Genomic DNA, 14196 nt, shown 5'->3' on the forward strand with positions numbered 1-14196 from the left:
CATAATGCGAATGACGCTGACTAATATTTTATGACTGGGGTCAAGAAGTATCTAAACAGTATTACTCAATTACTTGTTCATATTGTCTGGAAAATTGAAATATTCTAGTTTGTGATATTCTCTATTGATACACGTTTGCGGTCAGGATTTAGATTAACATTGACATGATATGGTTAAATAGGCATCGTCTTCGGCATGGTTTAACGCTCAAATGGTCCCTTGATACACAAATAACCTAAACGCCTGGTAACCTAATAATACAGCTCCATCCACGTATATAGGCCCCTTTCGCCAAACATGCAACTCCGAGAAAAGGAAAAGGCAGAAGAAAACGATGATATGAGACACGATTCAGACTGTGCATCTTATGACCTAAGTGACAGTCGTGACGGTTATTGGAGGCGGATTCGACGTAACAGAGTCAGCAGCTACGTGGGTTTGCTTTTTAGCAGGTCCCTTTGCCTCTTCGTCCACGTAGCTAGGCTCTTCAACATGCCTGGGCCTTTTCATAAACAGTCGAGATATCGAGCTCATTGCCTTTTTGAAGACGGCGGAAAGGTACTCAGATCCTTTCACAAAAGGTCGAAGAAGTAACGAGACTTGAGAAACGGCAAAGTCAAACGCAATTGCAAAGTAACGGTCAGGGAGAAGTCGCAAAAGTACGCCCCAAGGTAAACAACCAACGCCACACAAAAGACAAATGGCCCATTGGACGCCATTTAAAGGGGTGACTCCAAGAGCCATACCGCCAACAAATATGATCAAGATTTGACCTCCTATGATGATGCAGTTAATGCCCAGGAACCAATAGTTTCGAAGTATGCCTTCAAATATGTTGAATTTGTTGTCTAAACGTCGATTGTTTAGTTCGTTAAATATCTGCATCCAAACAAAAGTGTTGAATATGATAGTATTGAGTTGAAGTTGAGTGTTGTTGTCGTCAAGAACTGAGCCAAGAATGCCCTTTCCGGCAAAATACAAGGTGAATGTCACAGCGAGCTTGTAAATGGATTGACCTATGATCATTTTCCACATGGTCATCGTGAACAGTGATGCATTTTTTGGGGTAGGCTTTCTGTCAAGTATCTTATCGGTTGGCCCATCGGTCGCTCTGTTGATAAAATCAGATTATGCGCATGAGATATCGAGGAAAATTACTATGCTTACAATGCTAATGCAGCGAATGTATCCATAATAAGATTCACCCACAACAGTTGTACAGCGCTGAGGACGCTTTCATGCGATCCGCTGTATATTGAGGATACAAAAGTCAGGATTACTGCGGTAATATTAACCGTGATTTGAAACTGCGCAAGTTAGACCAAAGCCAGGGAAACAAAAAACATTGAATGCGGACGTGTTCATACCTGTAAAAATTTGGCAACAGCATCATTAACTGCTCGGCCCCATGCAATGGCTGTAACAATAGACTTGAAATTGTCATCCAATAGAATTATGGAACTCGCTTCTTTAGCCACTTCAGTACCACATATCCCCATGGAGAAGCCGACATTTGCGGTCTTCAGGGCAGGACCATCGTTAGTGCCGTCTCCAGTCACAGCCACAATCTCACCAAGATGCTTGAGACGTTCCACAAGAATTCGTTTATCATCAGGCGAAGAACGAGCAAGAACTTGAAGATGAGGCACCACCCTATCCAGTTCCCCATCTGATAGTTGGCGAAACTCGGGACCTTCCATAACAAGGCCATCTTCAGTCTTGATACCACATGCTGTCGCAATGGCTGTGGCTGTTGCTAGATTATCTCCGGTGACCATCTTTACTTGCACGCCAGCGTTATTACATTTCTTGATTGCCGCAGGAACTTCTGGTCGAAGTGGATCTTGGATTCCGACTACACCAATCCATGTCATGTCATTGAAAATGCTTTCAAATTCTGGTACTGACGAATCTTTCCGAGCCTGAGATTTTGTTGGTGGCCAAGAAGAAAAATCTCGATAGACCATGGCAATTGTGCGAAGGGAACTTTTCGCATATTGGTTGATTTGATTGGAGATTTGATGTCGTGTATGTTCTGTTAAGGGAGAAGTGGTTAAGTCTTGATCTGACTCGGTTGTAATTGCGAAAACGGAAGAAGCCAGCATTAACTCGGCGGCTCCTTTGACGAGAAGTCGATATCCGACTGAAGGGTCTCGGTATACGACTGCCATGCACTTTCGTGACGAATTGAAAGGGTACAGCTCAATGACCTCGGAATTTGCTCTTTCCTCGCGTATGTTGATACCTAGATGGTCTTTGGCAAGCTGAAGCATTGCAACTTCAGTTTTGCTACCAATGAATTCTGTTTTTCCATCTTTCTCATCCTCAAATGCCGTGGAGTTGAGAGCTATGCTTTTAACTACGAGACTTTTGATTGTCTCTGAGAAGCCTCTGAATAACTCTGAAACGGTACGCTGCGGCTCTTGGTTTTCCTCGTCGAGTGACAATTGACTGGACTGGAGATTGTAGCCCCAAACACTGGCAACAACCGTCATTTTATTCTGCGTCAAAGTTCCCGTTTTATCGCTACATATGACTGTCGCATTTCCCATTGTCTCACACGCCCTGAGCACGCGAACGAGATTGTTCTCTTTGACCATTCGAGTCGTAGCGAATGCTAAAGCAAGGGTAACGGCAAGTGGAAGACCTTCTAGAAAACTTATTAGCTCACGGATCATTTAAATCTAGTATAAATACTCACCAGGAACAGCTACAACAATTACGGTAACGGCAACAATGAGAATATCCATAAATTCCTGACCTTTGACCGCCGGGCTTGCAGGATTACTTGGCAATTCAGTAAGAAATTGGATAAGGAGAATCAAGAAAAGAACAGCAGCTGCACTAATTAACGTGTTAGCAACTCATCACTAGTGGGTTAGGGATGTATTACCCTGATCCTAGCCAACCAATCCAATCTGCCAATTTTCCAAGTTTGACTTGCAATGGTGTCAATTCATTAGTCGTCTGCAATGAGGCCATAATACGTCCGTGGGAGGAGTATGGCCCAACACTAGTGACAAGATATGTTCCGACACCTTCAAGAACTTTGCTTCCCGATATAATGAAAGGGTCAAGGTCGCCAGGTTTTCCGTCATTGAGTTGCTGCCAAACCTCCCGTCCCGGAGTTTTGTCCATCGCGTCAGATTCCCCTGTTGCTGACGATTCATCGCATTTGACTCCATGCCCGGAGATAAATACTCCATCTGCAGGCGGAGAATCACCGGGTTCAAGGTGTAGTATATCACCTACCACGACATCGAACACAGATATTACCATCTCTTTCCCAGAACGGATAGCTTTGACTTGTCTGTCTTCTTTCTTTAATTCCAAGTCAGTACATATAGATCTTCATTTACAAGAAATGAGTTATTACCCTTTTATTTAATCTCGCAAATTGTCTTTCCTTTTGCCAGTCGTTGGCTGCTGTAGCAATTGTTACAAGTAGAATTGCGACAGAGATAGCGACGCCTTCAATCCAGTCAACCTTTGATCCTCCGCTCAGAGCCTCATACACGCCTAGAGAAATCGAAACCACGGCAGCTATAGTCAGGAGAATGATTATCTTATCTTTGTAGGCTTCCCAGAAGAGTTTAAAAAAGCCATTTGTCTTGCGATCGGGTAATACATTACGGCCAAATACTCGTATCCTGTCAGAGAATTGCTCTCCAGAAGTAGAAGCCGATGTATCACATTCCACTTTGTCAATCTTCCGTTTGTCAGAAGGTTTGCATGTGGTGGCCTCCTCAAAAGTGACATGGCCAGAAAGCTTTGTTTCGTCAATTGAAAGCCCGGCAGACAAGTCGGTTCGGAGTCCGTGAGATAGTCCATTAGGACCAGCCATAGCTAAAAATGCCGGTAATGACTTTGGATTCAACATTTTGTTCAAATGACCAGGCGAGAAGGCAAAATTATTGTCTTCGACAACAAAGTCACCGGCATATCGGGGATCTGGTTTTAAGGCTTCTGAGGCGGAAATATTATCATAAGTGACACATTTAGTAACATCAGAAGCAGCGGTTGAGTCAGCCCGCGACCTCAACAATGTGGTATTTGTGGACGCGAATGATGCCGACCTGTCCCGAAGGGTCGCTGCATCCCATAATGAAGATGAAGGCCGACTAATTGATAGAGAGCTTCTATCACAGTTACTCGGCGCCCCCTCTAGTGACAATACTTCTGAATTCGACGACAGCGCAGAAGAAGGGCTCAGACCTTGTGGTGTGCTGTGTGAAAGAGAGCGGTCACTAGGCTGAGTATTTATCCCAGATCCCTCTGAATCTATTCTGATTCCTGGGAGTTGTAGGAACCCATTTGGCGAAACTGACATCGTTGTATTAACTCGGTGAAATTTATATTGGTCAAATATCCCGCATTGACTTGTGATTTCAAAGAGAAATTATATAAAGTCATAGGGAAGTGTAAAAAGTGTTGGTTTTGCCCATAAAATTGATTCTATAATGCCGAGGAAGAGATATTCTTGTGGATATGTATTGTAGTAGTTCTAGCACAGCCTTGTTGAATTACTTGGCGGGGGGTAACTCGCCCAAAGATTTGAATTTGATGATGAAAGCACCTGGAGCTGGAGTGGCAAGCCAAGCATACCGAGAAACTCACGAGGCCATTTCCTAAACAGTCTGCTTACTGGTATGATTACCTAGTAAGTGAGAGCTTACCTTGAGTTATCGCCTAGACGATGGCTTTGCCTGATCAGGGTAAACTACTCTTGGTCTTCATCTTTCATTTTTCGAAAATGCGACTCAACGGCTGCTGCAGGCCTGAAACACATAACAGACTACCCCATGGCGAGGCTGATTCAGATGATTTCAATAGACTGTAAACTACAGTGTGCTGAGTGGCAGGGCTTTTAGCGCCAGCCTGGGCGAGTCACCAATGACCATTCTGCTATACGCGCAGGCATTGGCTTTGCCGTGGTGTAGTTACTTTGCGGTTGGTGATTTTCAAGGAGGCTGAAGCAATGAACAGCTCAGAAATGATTTCTGACAGTATCCACATTCAGGATATTGTCCGTACAACGGCCGTAAATAATGCGATTCGGCCTTGGCCGCTTGCAGGTGCTAGCACATCGGTAGGACCAGGAGTAACAGACTAACAGCTAGTTCAACAAACCAGGTTTAAGTTAAGGGTCAAGACGCCGACGCCACATCTGCCACTAGCCTTCACTGCCCGCCCGCCCGCCTCGGTGCCGCCGTGGCGGTGCCGGCGCACGTGATCGGTAGCCCTTCCTCGCCTTACTCTTTACTTGGTAGATCATATAAGATGCGTGAATCATTATTATATTTCACATGACAGCTGCTCTCATTCTGCTGATGCCTCTTTTTAGCAGGGAATATCTTTTGGTGTTGCCTTGCCACTGTTTCCCCACAACGTAAGCCATTGCGCGTTCTGTTGACCCTCATCATGCTGCGCCTCCATTCTTGTCTTGGGGTGGAAACTAGTACGAAGTTTGCTGGTAGCAATAAATACAATAGGCATCCTATGGATGGAGCCTGTTTCTTGGAAAGGCGAAATAAGACTTGGTATTCTCTCACTGGCTACAACGAACCACCCCCCTTCACGAATGCGGTAGGAGGTTGAACCATCTTTTTCGTATTGTTAATCTTCCTAGAACCGGAAGATATGCAAGAATTGACGCTGCACTGCCTCTATAGTGGAGTTACTCTATGCTGGACCATGATCGCTAAAACACCTTATGATCTATTCCTCGGACTACCCTAGATTCACTCCACTGACTGGGTTTGATGTGAACGCGGCTGCATGACATGGTATCAAAAAAAGGATAAGAAATGGCTTTAACTAGCTATTCAGATGTTCGAGCGTCTCGCTCACCAAATGGGCACAATTCCAACCAGGGCGACTGGGTAATGTTGAAACCGGCCGCTGTACGCCTTGGTCCGAACTCTGATCGGTTAATTCTACTCCGTGCCATAAGGGTCCACAAGTATATCACAATATCATCTGTAGTTGGGCTTTTAGACTATGTGGTTGTTCCAAGCTAAGATGATGCCTACGCAAGTCCTTTCTAAACCACAGCCACGACTCAGTTGGAATCTGCGCTTCTGAATGACTCTAGATCGATATCGAAACCATGTCATTCCTAATAAGGGCGTGAAACCTCAAATGACTAAACCCAGAGACAATCTTCCTAAGACATAACTTAGATTCGCTCCACCTATACCTTGACGACACGAAAGGTCAATCAAAAAGAAAAACTCTCTTTCAAGGTTCGTCGAGATTGGGCCAAAACTGCTCTTCTAACCAGAGAATCTGCCTCCACCAGCCAATGCACTTTCCTCTTGCTCTCTCCACCTCTTCTGCTCCTTTCAGCCGACCTGCCAACTCATCCGTGATGTCCCGGAGGGTCGCGACATATTTCTCAAATTCAGGGCTAGACCAATTGGGGATGAACTTACGACGGAGTGCCCCTCCATCTAGGTCCTTTTCAGGGCCAGCCGAGAACGATGCTGGTGATGGCCGAGTAGCGGAAATGGGTGACGTAGCCATAATTGACGCGGCATATTTCCAAGCATGTAGATAGATGTACTCGGTTGCAAAAAGTACAGTAAAGCCTTCCAGAAGATCGGCACCGGGGCTGGAAGCTGACATGAATAAATCTATGTACGCTCGCGTGATAGGTTCTGGTCCAAATACACCGGGTCCCAGGGGACATTCTTCAATAGGCTTGTCAATCAAGGCAGTCAAGTCCAGCCCATACTCCATGGCCACCTCATCGAAAAATTCTAGTTCCCGCTGGATATTAGTCAACGAGTCTACTAGGATGCGAAAGACTCGCTGCTCCGTAGTCGGCGACTTGCATTTTTTGCTGTCTGGGTTGCATGTTGGTAAAACGACTTTGGTGAGCAGCCCGCCAATGAACCGCACATATGCTTGTGCGTATAACCGATCTTGCGCCAGCCACTGGGATAGTTTTTCTTTAGTGACCTCACCCTGCCCAGCAGCTTTGAGGAAAGGGTGCTTGGTAGCTCGATCGAAGAAAACGGTGCTTGTCGATGTGAGCAAGCTGGTGAGAGGTTTCGACGTCATGATATATCGTTGGTGGTATTGCATCCACCGTGTATTTCAGCCCTATTTGATAATAGATCCGTTTCTAGGGTGCTGCTAATCACCGAAGGTTGATATTATTGATGGAAGCTCCTTTCCACAGTAATCTAGATGAGGTTCCGAAATTTTAATGTGCGGGGTTTCGGGAAGAATGAAGTTGCTGTCTGTCAGACAAGACGTACAAATGCTTACCTATGTAACCACTTCATGCACGCTGTCTTTTCTCTCCTTGTAGGTCAATGGACGTGGGTGCACCTATATGCAGTAGCAGATGGCGAGACTGGCCATGTCGATGCATTATCAACTCATGACGTCAAGAACCATTCAAATGTTTATTTTCACTTACAGCACGAAAGCTCCGTATTCAACCAATTGTTCTTATTAACCGAGAATACTTCAAATTATTACATTTCTTTTCATTTCCATTCCAGGGCACTCCCTTCAGTAACCACCGCGCCATATCTCATCGCATTCTGCCGTAGACAGGTAAAAGGACTGCTTTCCACCAACCCAGAGTGACAGCATCCATGAATTCCAACTCTTCATTCGCTACCATAAATCGTAAGTGAAGCTCCATCAAACCTAATAACCTCGCTTAAAAGAAGTATTATGCTTCTCGAAGTTCTTGTAGTCGTTATTGAACGATTTCTGCCTTTGTTTCGGCAACACCATTCCCTTTGGTTCGCCTCCGTCGAAATCATCGGCAGAGAGTGGATGCTCGCTATCCCAACCGGTGACAATTTCCCAAATCTTGCAATCTTCACGAACTCGCATCTCGCTGTCAGCCACTGTTTCTGCTACACGACGCTCCACTTCGGCTTTCCAAGCGATGTCACGAGACGTAGAAGCTTTCTCGGAGCATGTATCTGATTCTCTTTCAACACTGGTTTTTGGTGACGCCATGGCCCAATCTTTGAGGTCCCCCTTTGGCAGACCAACATCATTGTTCAAAGCTAGGCGTGAGTTGATAATAATGCGCACCATAGCCTCAAGAGTGTAACGAGCATCATTACCAGCATTATGAAGGTTCCACCCGACAATGCTCAAAGAGTTGAGAATGATTTCGAGTGCGCGTTGTTGCGCCTCGCGTTTGAGGACTTGGAACAGGTTTGCTGTATCTAAGGTATCCAACAGCCGAGGATCAGCGTCCTGCGGGTCATTTTTCCTATGACACTGGAATGCTTTTGTTTTATGAAATGCGTGATGATCGCCAAAAAGGTTACAGCCCAACTGGTGCAGATACTCTATATCGGCCTGAACTCCATGTCCAAGAAGAACAATATTGCGGGGCCGAAGCTTGCATTCCTTGATTTCAGTTTCAATCGTAACATTTGCCTTCTCACCATACAGTTTCCGTTCGACAAACTTAACAGGAACTTGAGCGGAATAAGGTGGCTTGAAGCAGGCTTCCACAGCGTTACATGCATCTTTAAAGGAGATGAATTCGCTCTCGCCGAACCCAAAGCGGCTGGGACATCCCGAAACATAGACATGGTTGACGATGTGAGCGCTTTCCTTGATTCGGATATGACGAGATCGAACCCGTCTGATCCAATTCTCACCGTCCTGACCAGGAGCCATGCCGACAAGATCTAGAGTATCAAGAGTGGAGATGCCAATTTCTGTTATCTCTCTGTGACGGCGTTCGTTGGACTCTACATCAATAGACACGAAGATTGGCTCGTATGCGAAGGGAAATGGTGCAGGCTGATCTAGCTGAAGTATCAGTGGAGTGATTAGAGTTGTTGATTGGCCTTCAGAAACGCTTCGGTCGATTGTTTGGTGAGCTGCATCAGGATGAGATGACCGATGAGGATGTAGACCTAGGTAACATTGTGCCCTCTTCAGTGACTGAGCCCACTCTCGCTGTCTGTCAATCTTCTCGAGACGCTTTTTTTCTTTCGAAATTTTTGACTTGTTCTTGGATGCATCGAGTCCCGCTTCCATTTTTGCTCGGAATGCTTTGGTAGGCTCGCTATGTTTCAACGAACTTCCATCCCCGATTGCATCATGATCATTTATTTCATTAGAAGGTTTTGGAATAACAGCCATAAGCCTGTCCTTAGTTTCGCGGCTTGATGATTGGCCGAGATACTGTGGTTGAGGAGTACCATCTTCTGCGAAAGGGAGCAGCAAGCCAATATCAGGACTCACGGGCAAAGTCAGACTGATATTGAGTTCTTGGTTGATATCCTGCAAGAGCTGTTGGACTTGGGATGCCAGTAGAAGCAAAAGAGGACTTGGTGATAGATCTGCAGGCGGATAAATGTAGTGCCTACCAAGAAGAGCCTTAGCCTAGTCTTGAAAAGCATGAGAACGCGAGGTGATGGCCAGAGAAAACTTACAAGTCCCACTTTCTCTGCCAAAATTGGTCTTGGTCAAAGAACCGTTTTCCGACGGTTTTGGACTTTTCACCATGCAAATATTTGTAAGGCAGTTTGGCAATAGCCGCTGCTGGACAAAAAGATTGTGTGATCAAAGATGAAGAGGGCTCAACACCAGACTCAAAGACAGAACACTGGCATATGTCGGAGGTAGAGTTATCAGCCTCTTCAGCTTTGGGCCCCTTTTGACCAGACCCTTTCAAGGCGTGGTTCGATTCAGGATTTACCATTTTGAGAGCTGAAGCGTCGGCACGATCATCTTGAGGAGATGTCTCTGCACCTTCGACCACGACCTCATCTTGCTTTGCAGGGCGAGTTAGCGAACTAAACCCAGCATCTATCTGCAGCAGAGACTGATCCTCCGCAAAAAGCAGATCCAGCCGCTCGGTCATGCCCATATTTTGATTTGTCAAACCGAAGACAAGTGTATTGGATGGAAGTAATTAAAAGAGAGAAACTACGTGAAATAGAAGTCAGGATGTGAAGGCGGTGTGACCCTGTGTCGCGTGACACTGTTGGGACAAACAGAGCAAGACACACGGCAACAGGCATCTACAAAACAAACGAGAAGCTGGGTTGATAAATTTATTACAGACACATGAGATACGCGACTAGATCTCCGTCTTGCAGGCTGCAGCACGAAGCCTCACAACCAGTCTCTGGGGAGGACCTAGAGCGGACCTGCGCAACAATTGAATCTCGAATACACTGGTAGTCAACTGCGAATAGAGAATATTGTTTGATGTGACATGGATCTTTCTTCTGGCTATAGCAATCGCCTCAACTCAACTGTATGTCATGTGGGGGTAGATCAGTGCTAGCTACATGTGACGAGAGCCGCATACACCGAGAATCCCATTAATTTGGGATACTATAGCTGGAGTACAGATACATATAGTGTGTACGCACTGATGTCAAGTATAGAACGAGCATTGGCGGCGCCATTATGTTGGTCGAGGGCATCTCAGGCCTGTTCTAGAGAAGATAGGGTCGAGGTAGATTAAACTCCCCAAATAATTACACAGACCTTGTTTCTCCTTATTTATTCTCTGATCTGTGGAGTGGAATGAAAGAATGAAAGGATGAAATAGAGAAGTGTTGCGATTGTCGGCCCCGAATAGACATGTGGGCCCGGAATAATAATATCCCGGCACCCGGCGTTCCTGGCATCGCGACGACGCGGAGTCAGGCCTGTCGCCTCTCCGTGCTGCACGCAACACTTTGTCCAACCTCCCCCAACAAGTGTCGCCATGCCGTGCTTTTAGCGCGCGCTTCCGATCTGCTGTGATTTGCTATGCTCGGCTGTCTTTCATTATAACACGCCTTGGATGATGCTAGTTGCGCAAATGGTCTTGCTGCCACCTTAACTTGGAAACACCACAACCCGAAACTGCTGACCTGCAGTTGTGTCTTTGTTACCAGCATCTTTCTTGGCTCACTTGTACCATTTATTATGGCAGATGATACGGATGACAGTGGCGGGGTGATCCTCGAAGGACCCTTCGATCCCGACGCTCAAGCCACTGTTACAGATTTCATCGACTATACCGAATACCTCCCATCCGACCTCATTCGCTCTTTGACGTTGATCCGTGGTCTCGACGAGACCTACCTCGATGCCACCCAGACCGTGCATGAGCTTACGAAAGTGTATGGGAAGCTTCCCGACCTACCACCTGAGTCTCGGCCGAACCCTCAAGAACTTCGCGAGAAAATATCTATACAGTTGAACCGTGCCATCAATGCGCGTGAAGCATCTTATGCAGAGGCGTGCAGATTATATGATGTAGTTGACCGTCATCATGATCGCTTAGGAAACATCAAGAAAAAGCTGTCATCGTTACCCAAGCCCCCTCTCGTGAACCTACTCCCATCGCAACTTTGTCGCCAGCTGCAAAACGCTCACGAAGTGGTAGGAAGACAGAAGAAGGCACAACACGAATTACGCTCCGTGTAGATGGTCAAGGGTCTAACAAAGCTGGTCTTCCAAAATCTAGGAATCGTCGTTCGGCAATCGTTGGTCTCGATCCCGATTCGCCTATAGCCAGCACAGAGCAATCAGACAATGAGACACCCAAGGCGGCACGATCACGTCGCGGACACGCAATCTCAAGGGGTGGAGAAGGCCCTTCGCCAAAGAAAGACAAGAAGCGTTCTCGACCAGCGCGACCTCCTGGGAAGGGATCCAATGGACGCAGTGTCGCCGGAATTTCCACAAGCGGTGCCTTGGCATTACTCAATCCGCCGCCAGAAGATGCCAAGATTGGCAGTGAAGACCTCCCATGGCTTAGACTGACCGAGTGGGAAATGACGAAACTTCGTAAGAAGATGAAGAAGAACGCCATCTGGCAGCCAAGCGAGATTATGATCAACCGAGAACTTGCACGAAATGAACGAGGCTGGGAATGTTATCGAGCCGCCAAAGCGCGTGCAGAGGCGACTGGAGAGGAATTCATTGACTGTGATGATATCGAAAATACCTATGTACCGGGAAAGCTCACCCGCAAGACCGAGGCCACTGCTGATACGTCTGCAGCAGAAGAGATTAAGACTAGCAATCGTGGAATGAAGTTGAATGAAGCGAAAAGGCTCAAACGTGAAACCCTTGCTCGCGAAAATGCAGCTGCTTGGGCAGCTGCAGAAGCGGAGATGGCAGCTAAACGACTGAGAGATGTCGGTTCTTCTTTTAAGAGCCTATTTGCCACCTCGCCCGAAGCGAATTATTCTGTCCCCGGCTTGATAAATTCACCGATACCTAACGGAATGCCTTCAACGCCTTCATCCAAAGCTAAAAATCCCAAAAAAAGAAAGGCCGAACAGACACCGTCGACAGAGCCGGTGCCTGTAGCTTCCAGTGTCCAACCAAGCAATGATACTGTTTCTCCTAAGCCTTCATCTAAACGGCGGAAATTAAGTAAGGCTTCTCCTATAGAGGCGGTCACCGAGGCCACAGTCCCTTCTACAGCAGCTACCTCTACAGTTGCGGAACCTGGCGCTCCTATAGTTGATAGCATTTCACCAAGTGAGACTACTAAGACAGCAGCTTTGAAAGTAACATCATCCAGCCCACCACCAACCAGAGCACGTTCAGCAGCTTCTCGGGCCTCTGTGGCGCCGACTATCGTGTCAATATCAAGTGGTGTTGCCAAGAAAGTCACAACTCCAACTCCCCCAACGACTCGGCCTCCATCGAGACGTCGATCTGCCGATGCATCAACTCTTGCCAATTCTATGATATTGTTACGTGACCCTCGTCGTCGGAAGAGTGCAACGCCTGCAGCAAAAACGCCTGGCTCTGAAAATAGGCGAGGTTCTAGTACTGGGCCCTCAGTTATACGACGGAAAAAGCGGCCGGCTCCTGGACCAGTGTCAGCTAACCTCGACGGCGGTGCTACTGTTTCTCATGGCAAACGCAAGTTCAAACCGAAGAAGCGAGCAGGTGGCAAAGACAGCGTCAAGGGTGATGATTATCGGATTGATGAGGACGGGGTGTTGGAAAAAGTCGATCCGAATGAGCCTCGTTACTGCCTCTGCAAAGATGTTAGTTTTGGGATCATGATCAACTGCGAAAATTCTGATGTAAGTCAATAGATGCTGTTATTTTGTGGAATTATCTATACTAATAATGTGCAGTGTGAAGGCGAATGGTTCCATTTAGAATGTGTCGGCCTGAAGGAACCGCCTAGTCGACGAGCTACATGGTACTGCCCTGATTGTCGAGTGAAACTGAACAAGGCGCCTGATGGCATCGAAAAAGTCGGTACACGGCGGTGAGTACTAGAATTCTATGACAGTTATATTTAATGGGAGGGCTCGGGTCTATGATTTGTTTCGGCGGGTCTTTTTTTTGCTGTTCTGATTTCTCGCGACATGATACCAAATGGCGTCAGCATTGATGGATTTTGGGTTCACTGGCATGAGGACTGGGTGAGGCGTTGATTACATTCGAAGAAAATAATTAATCTGAGCTCGATATGAATAGATAGATGCCTTAGTGGAGATGACTGAGAATGACAACCCATCTACGATTTCCTGACTCGATCGATAATACCCATCATATCGAATTGATTATTTAGATATTGTTATATACAATACATATGTACATATGTAGGGTGTCAAGGGTTTGAATATAGCACTAAGAAGTGGTTTAGGTATACGAATATTAATAATATATTCAAACTTCTGTACGAATACGAGCGATGCGAGAAAAACGGACGATACGATATACGGCTATACGAAAAGCGAGTCTGCCGTAAGCCTAGTGGGGCTCAAGGCCCACACGCCAATCACAGGCCACCGCCCAACGAGCCCTGCCTTGGCTCTATTTCCTGAGGTAGCGAATATACAGTAACTAGACTATCATCGATCGTATCGGCACGTCGCGGATATACTTGACACGACCTGGAGAATCGCCATGGCTCAACGCTGGTGCCTTGGGAGTTATTTCTATAACCACGAATTTCTCCTACCATTACTATGTGCTGTAGGTGTTGAATAAGTCAGACTCATGTCGTCAACGTGATTAGTGCTGATGGCCAGATCCACATCCCCAAAAATCCCCGTTTCTAGGTGGAGGCTGCGACTCTAGCGCGGCCTGCCCTTCAAGGCTATGAGCAAGCGAGATTCATCATTGTACATGTACAATTGTCATGGGCCTCTGATAGGCTGTGGCTCTGGCTGCCACGCTTGAAACATTTTCTCTCGGCTGGCCATCATCCGGTTTGAGGCT

The 14196-nt window shown here is 46.6% G+C and overlaps 4 protein-coding genes across 4 annotated transcripts; 1 reads left to right on the plus strand and 3 right to left on the minus strand.

Annotated features, from left to right (window-relative positions):
* Positions 1 to 372: 372 nt before the first annotated feature.
* On the minus strand, positions 373 to 4330 carry BGW36DRAFT_302402 (calcium-translocating P-type ATPase(PMCA-type),putative; the record flags this gene model as incomplete). Its single annotated transcript, XM_046211779.1, has 6 exons — positions 373 to 1111; positions 1168 to 1307; positions 1368 to 2650; positions 2702 to 2844; positions 2894 to 3321; positions 3377 to 4330. The coding sequence occupies 6 exons, from the start codon at positions 4328 to 4330 to the stop codon at positions 373 to 375; spliced, it is 3687 nt and encodes a 1228-aa protein (XP_046068600.1).
* Positions 4331 to 6240: 1910 nt separating this feature from the next.
* BGW36DRAFT_430478 (putative transcription regulator PAB1642) lies at positions 6241 to 7065 on the minus strand (the record flags this gene model as incomplete). The annotated part of the gene is made up of 1 exon (XM_046220847.1): positions 6241 to 7065. The coding sequence occupies one exon, from the start codon at positions 7063 to 7065 to the stop codon at positions 6241 to 6243; it is 825 nt and encodes a 274-aa protein (XP_046068601.1).
* A 600-nt stretch (positions 7066 to 7665) lies between these two features.
* BGW36DRAFT_302862 (uncharacterized protein) lies at positions 7666 to 9697 on the minus strand (the record flags this gene model as incomplete). Its single annotated transcript, XM_046211831.1, has 2 exons — positions 7666 to 9358; positions 9429 to 9697. The coding sequence occupies 2 exons, from the start codon at positions 9695 to 9697 to the stop codon at positions 7666 to 7668; spliced, it is 1962 nt and encodes a 653-aa protein (XP_046068602.1).
* A 982-nt stretch (positions 9698 to 10679) lies between these two features.
* BGW36DRAFT_385076 (uncharacterized protein) lies at positions 10680 to 13518 on the plus strand. Its single transcript, XM_046216877.1, has 3 exons — positions 10680 to 11263; positions 11317 to 13046; positions 13101 to 13518. The coding sequence occupies exons 1-3, from the start codon at positions 10921 to 10923 to the stop codon at positions 13239 to 13241; spliced, it is 2214 nt and encodes a 737-aa protein (XP_046068603.1). The 5' UTR covers positions 10680 to 10920; the 3' UTR covers positions 13242 to 13518.
* The last annotated feature ends 678 nt before the right edge of the window (positions 13519 to 14196 follow it).

This window comes from Talaromyces proteolyticus, assembly GCF_021365285.1.
Source record: "Talaromyces proteolyticus strain PMI_201 chromosome Unknown BGW36scaffold_10, whole genome shotgun sequence".
NCBI lineage: Eukaryota > Fungi > Ascomycota > Eurotiomycetes > Eurotiales > Trichocomaceae > Talaromyces > Talaromyces proteolyticus.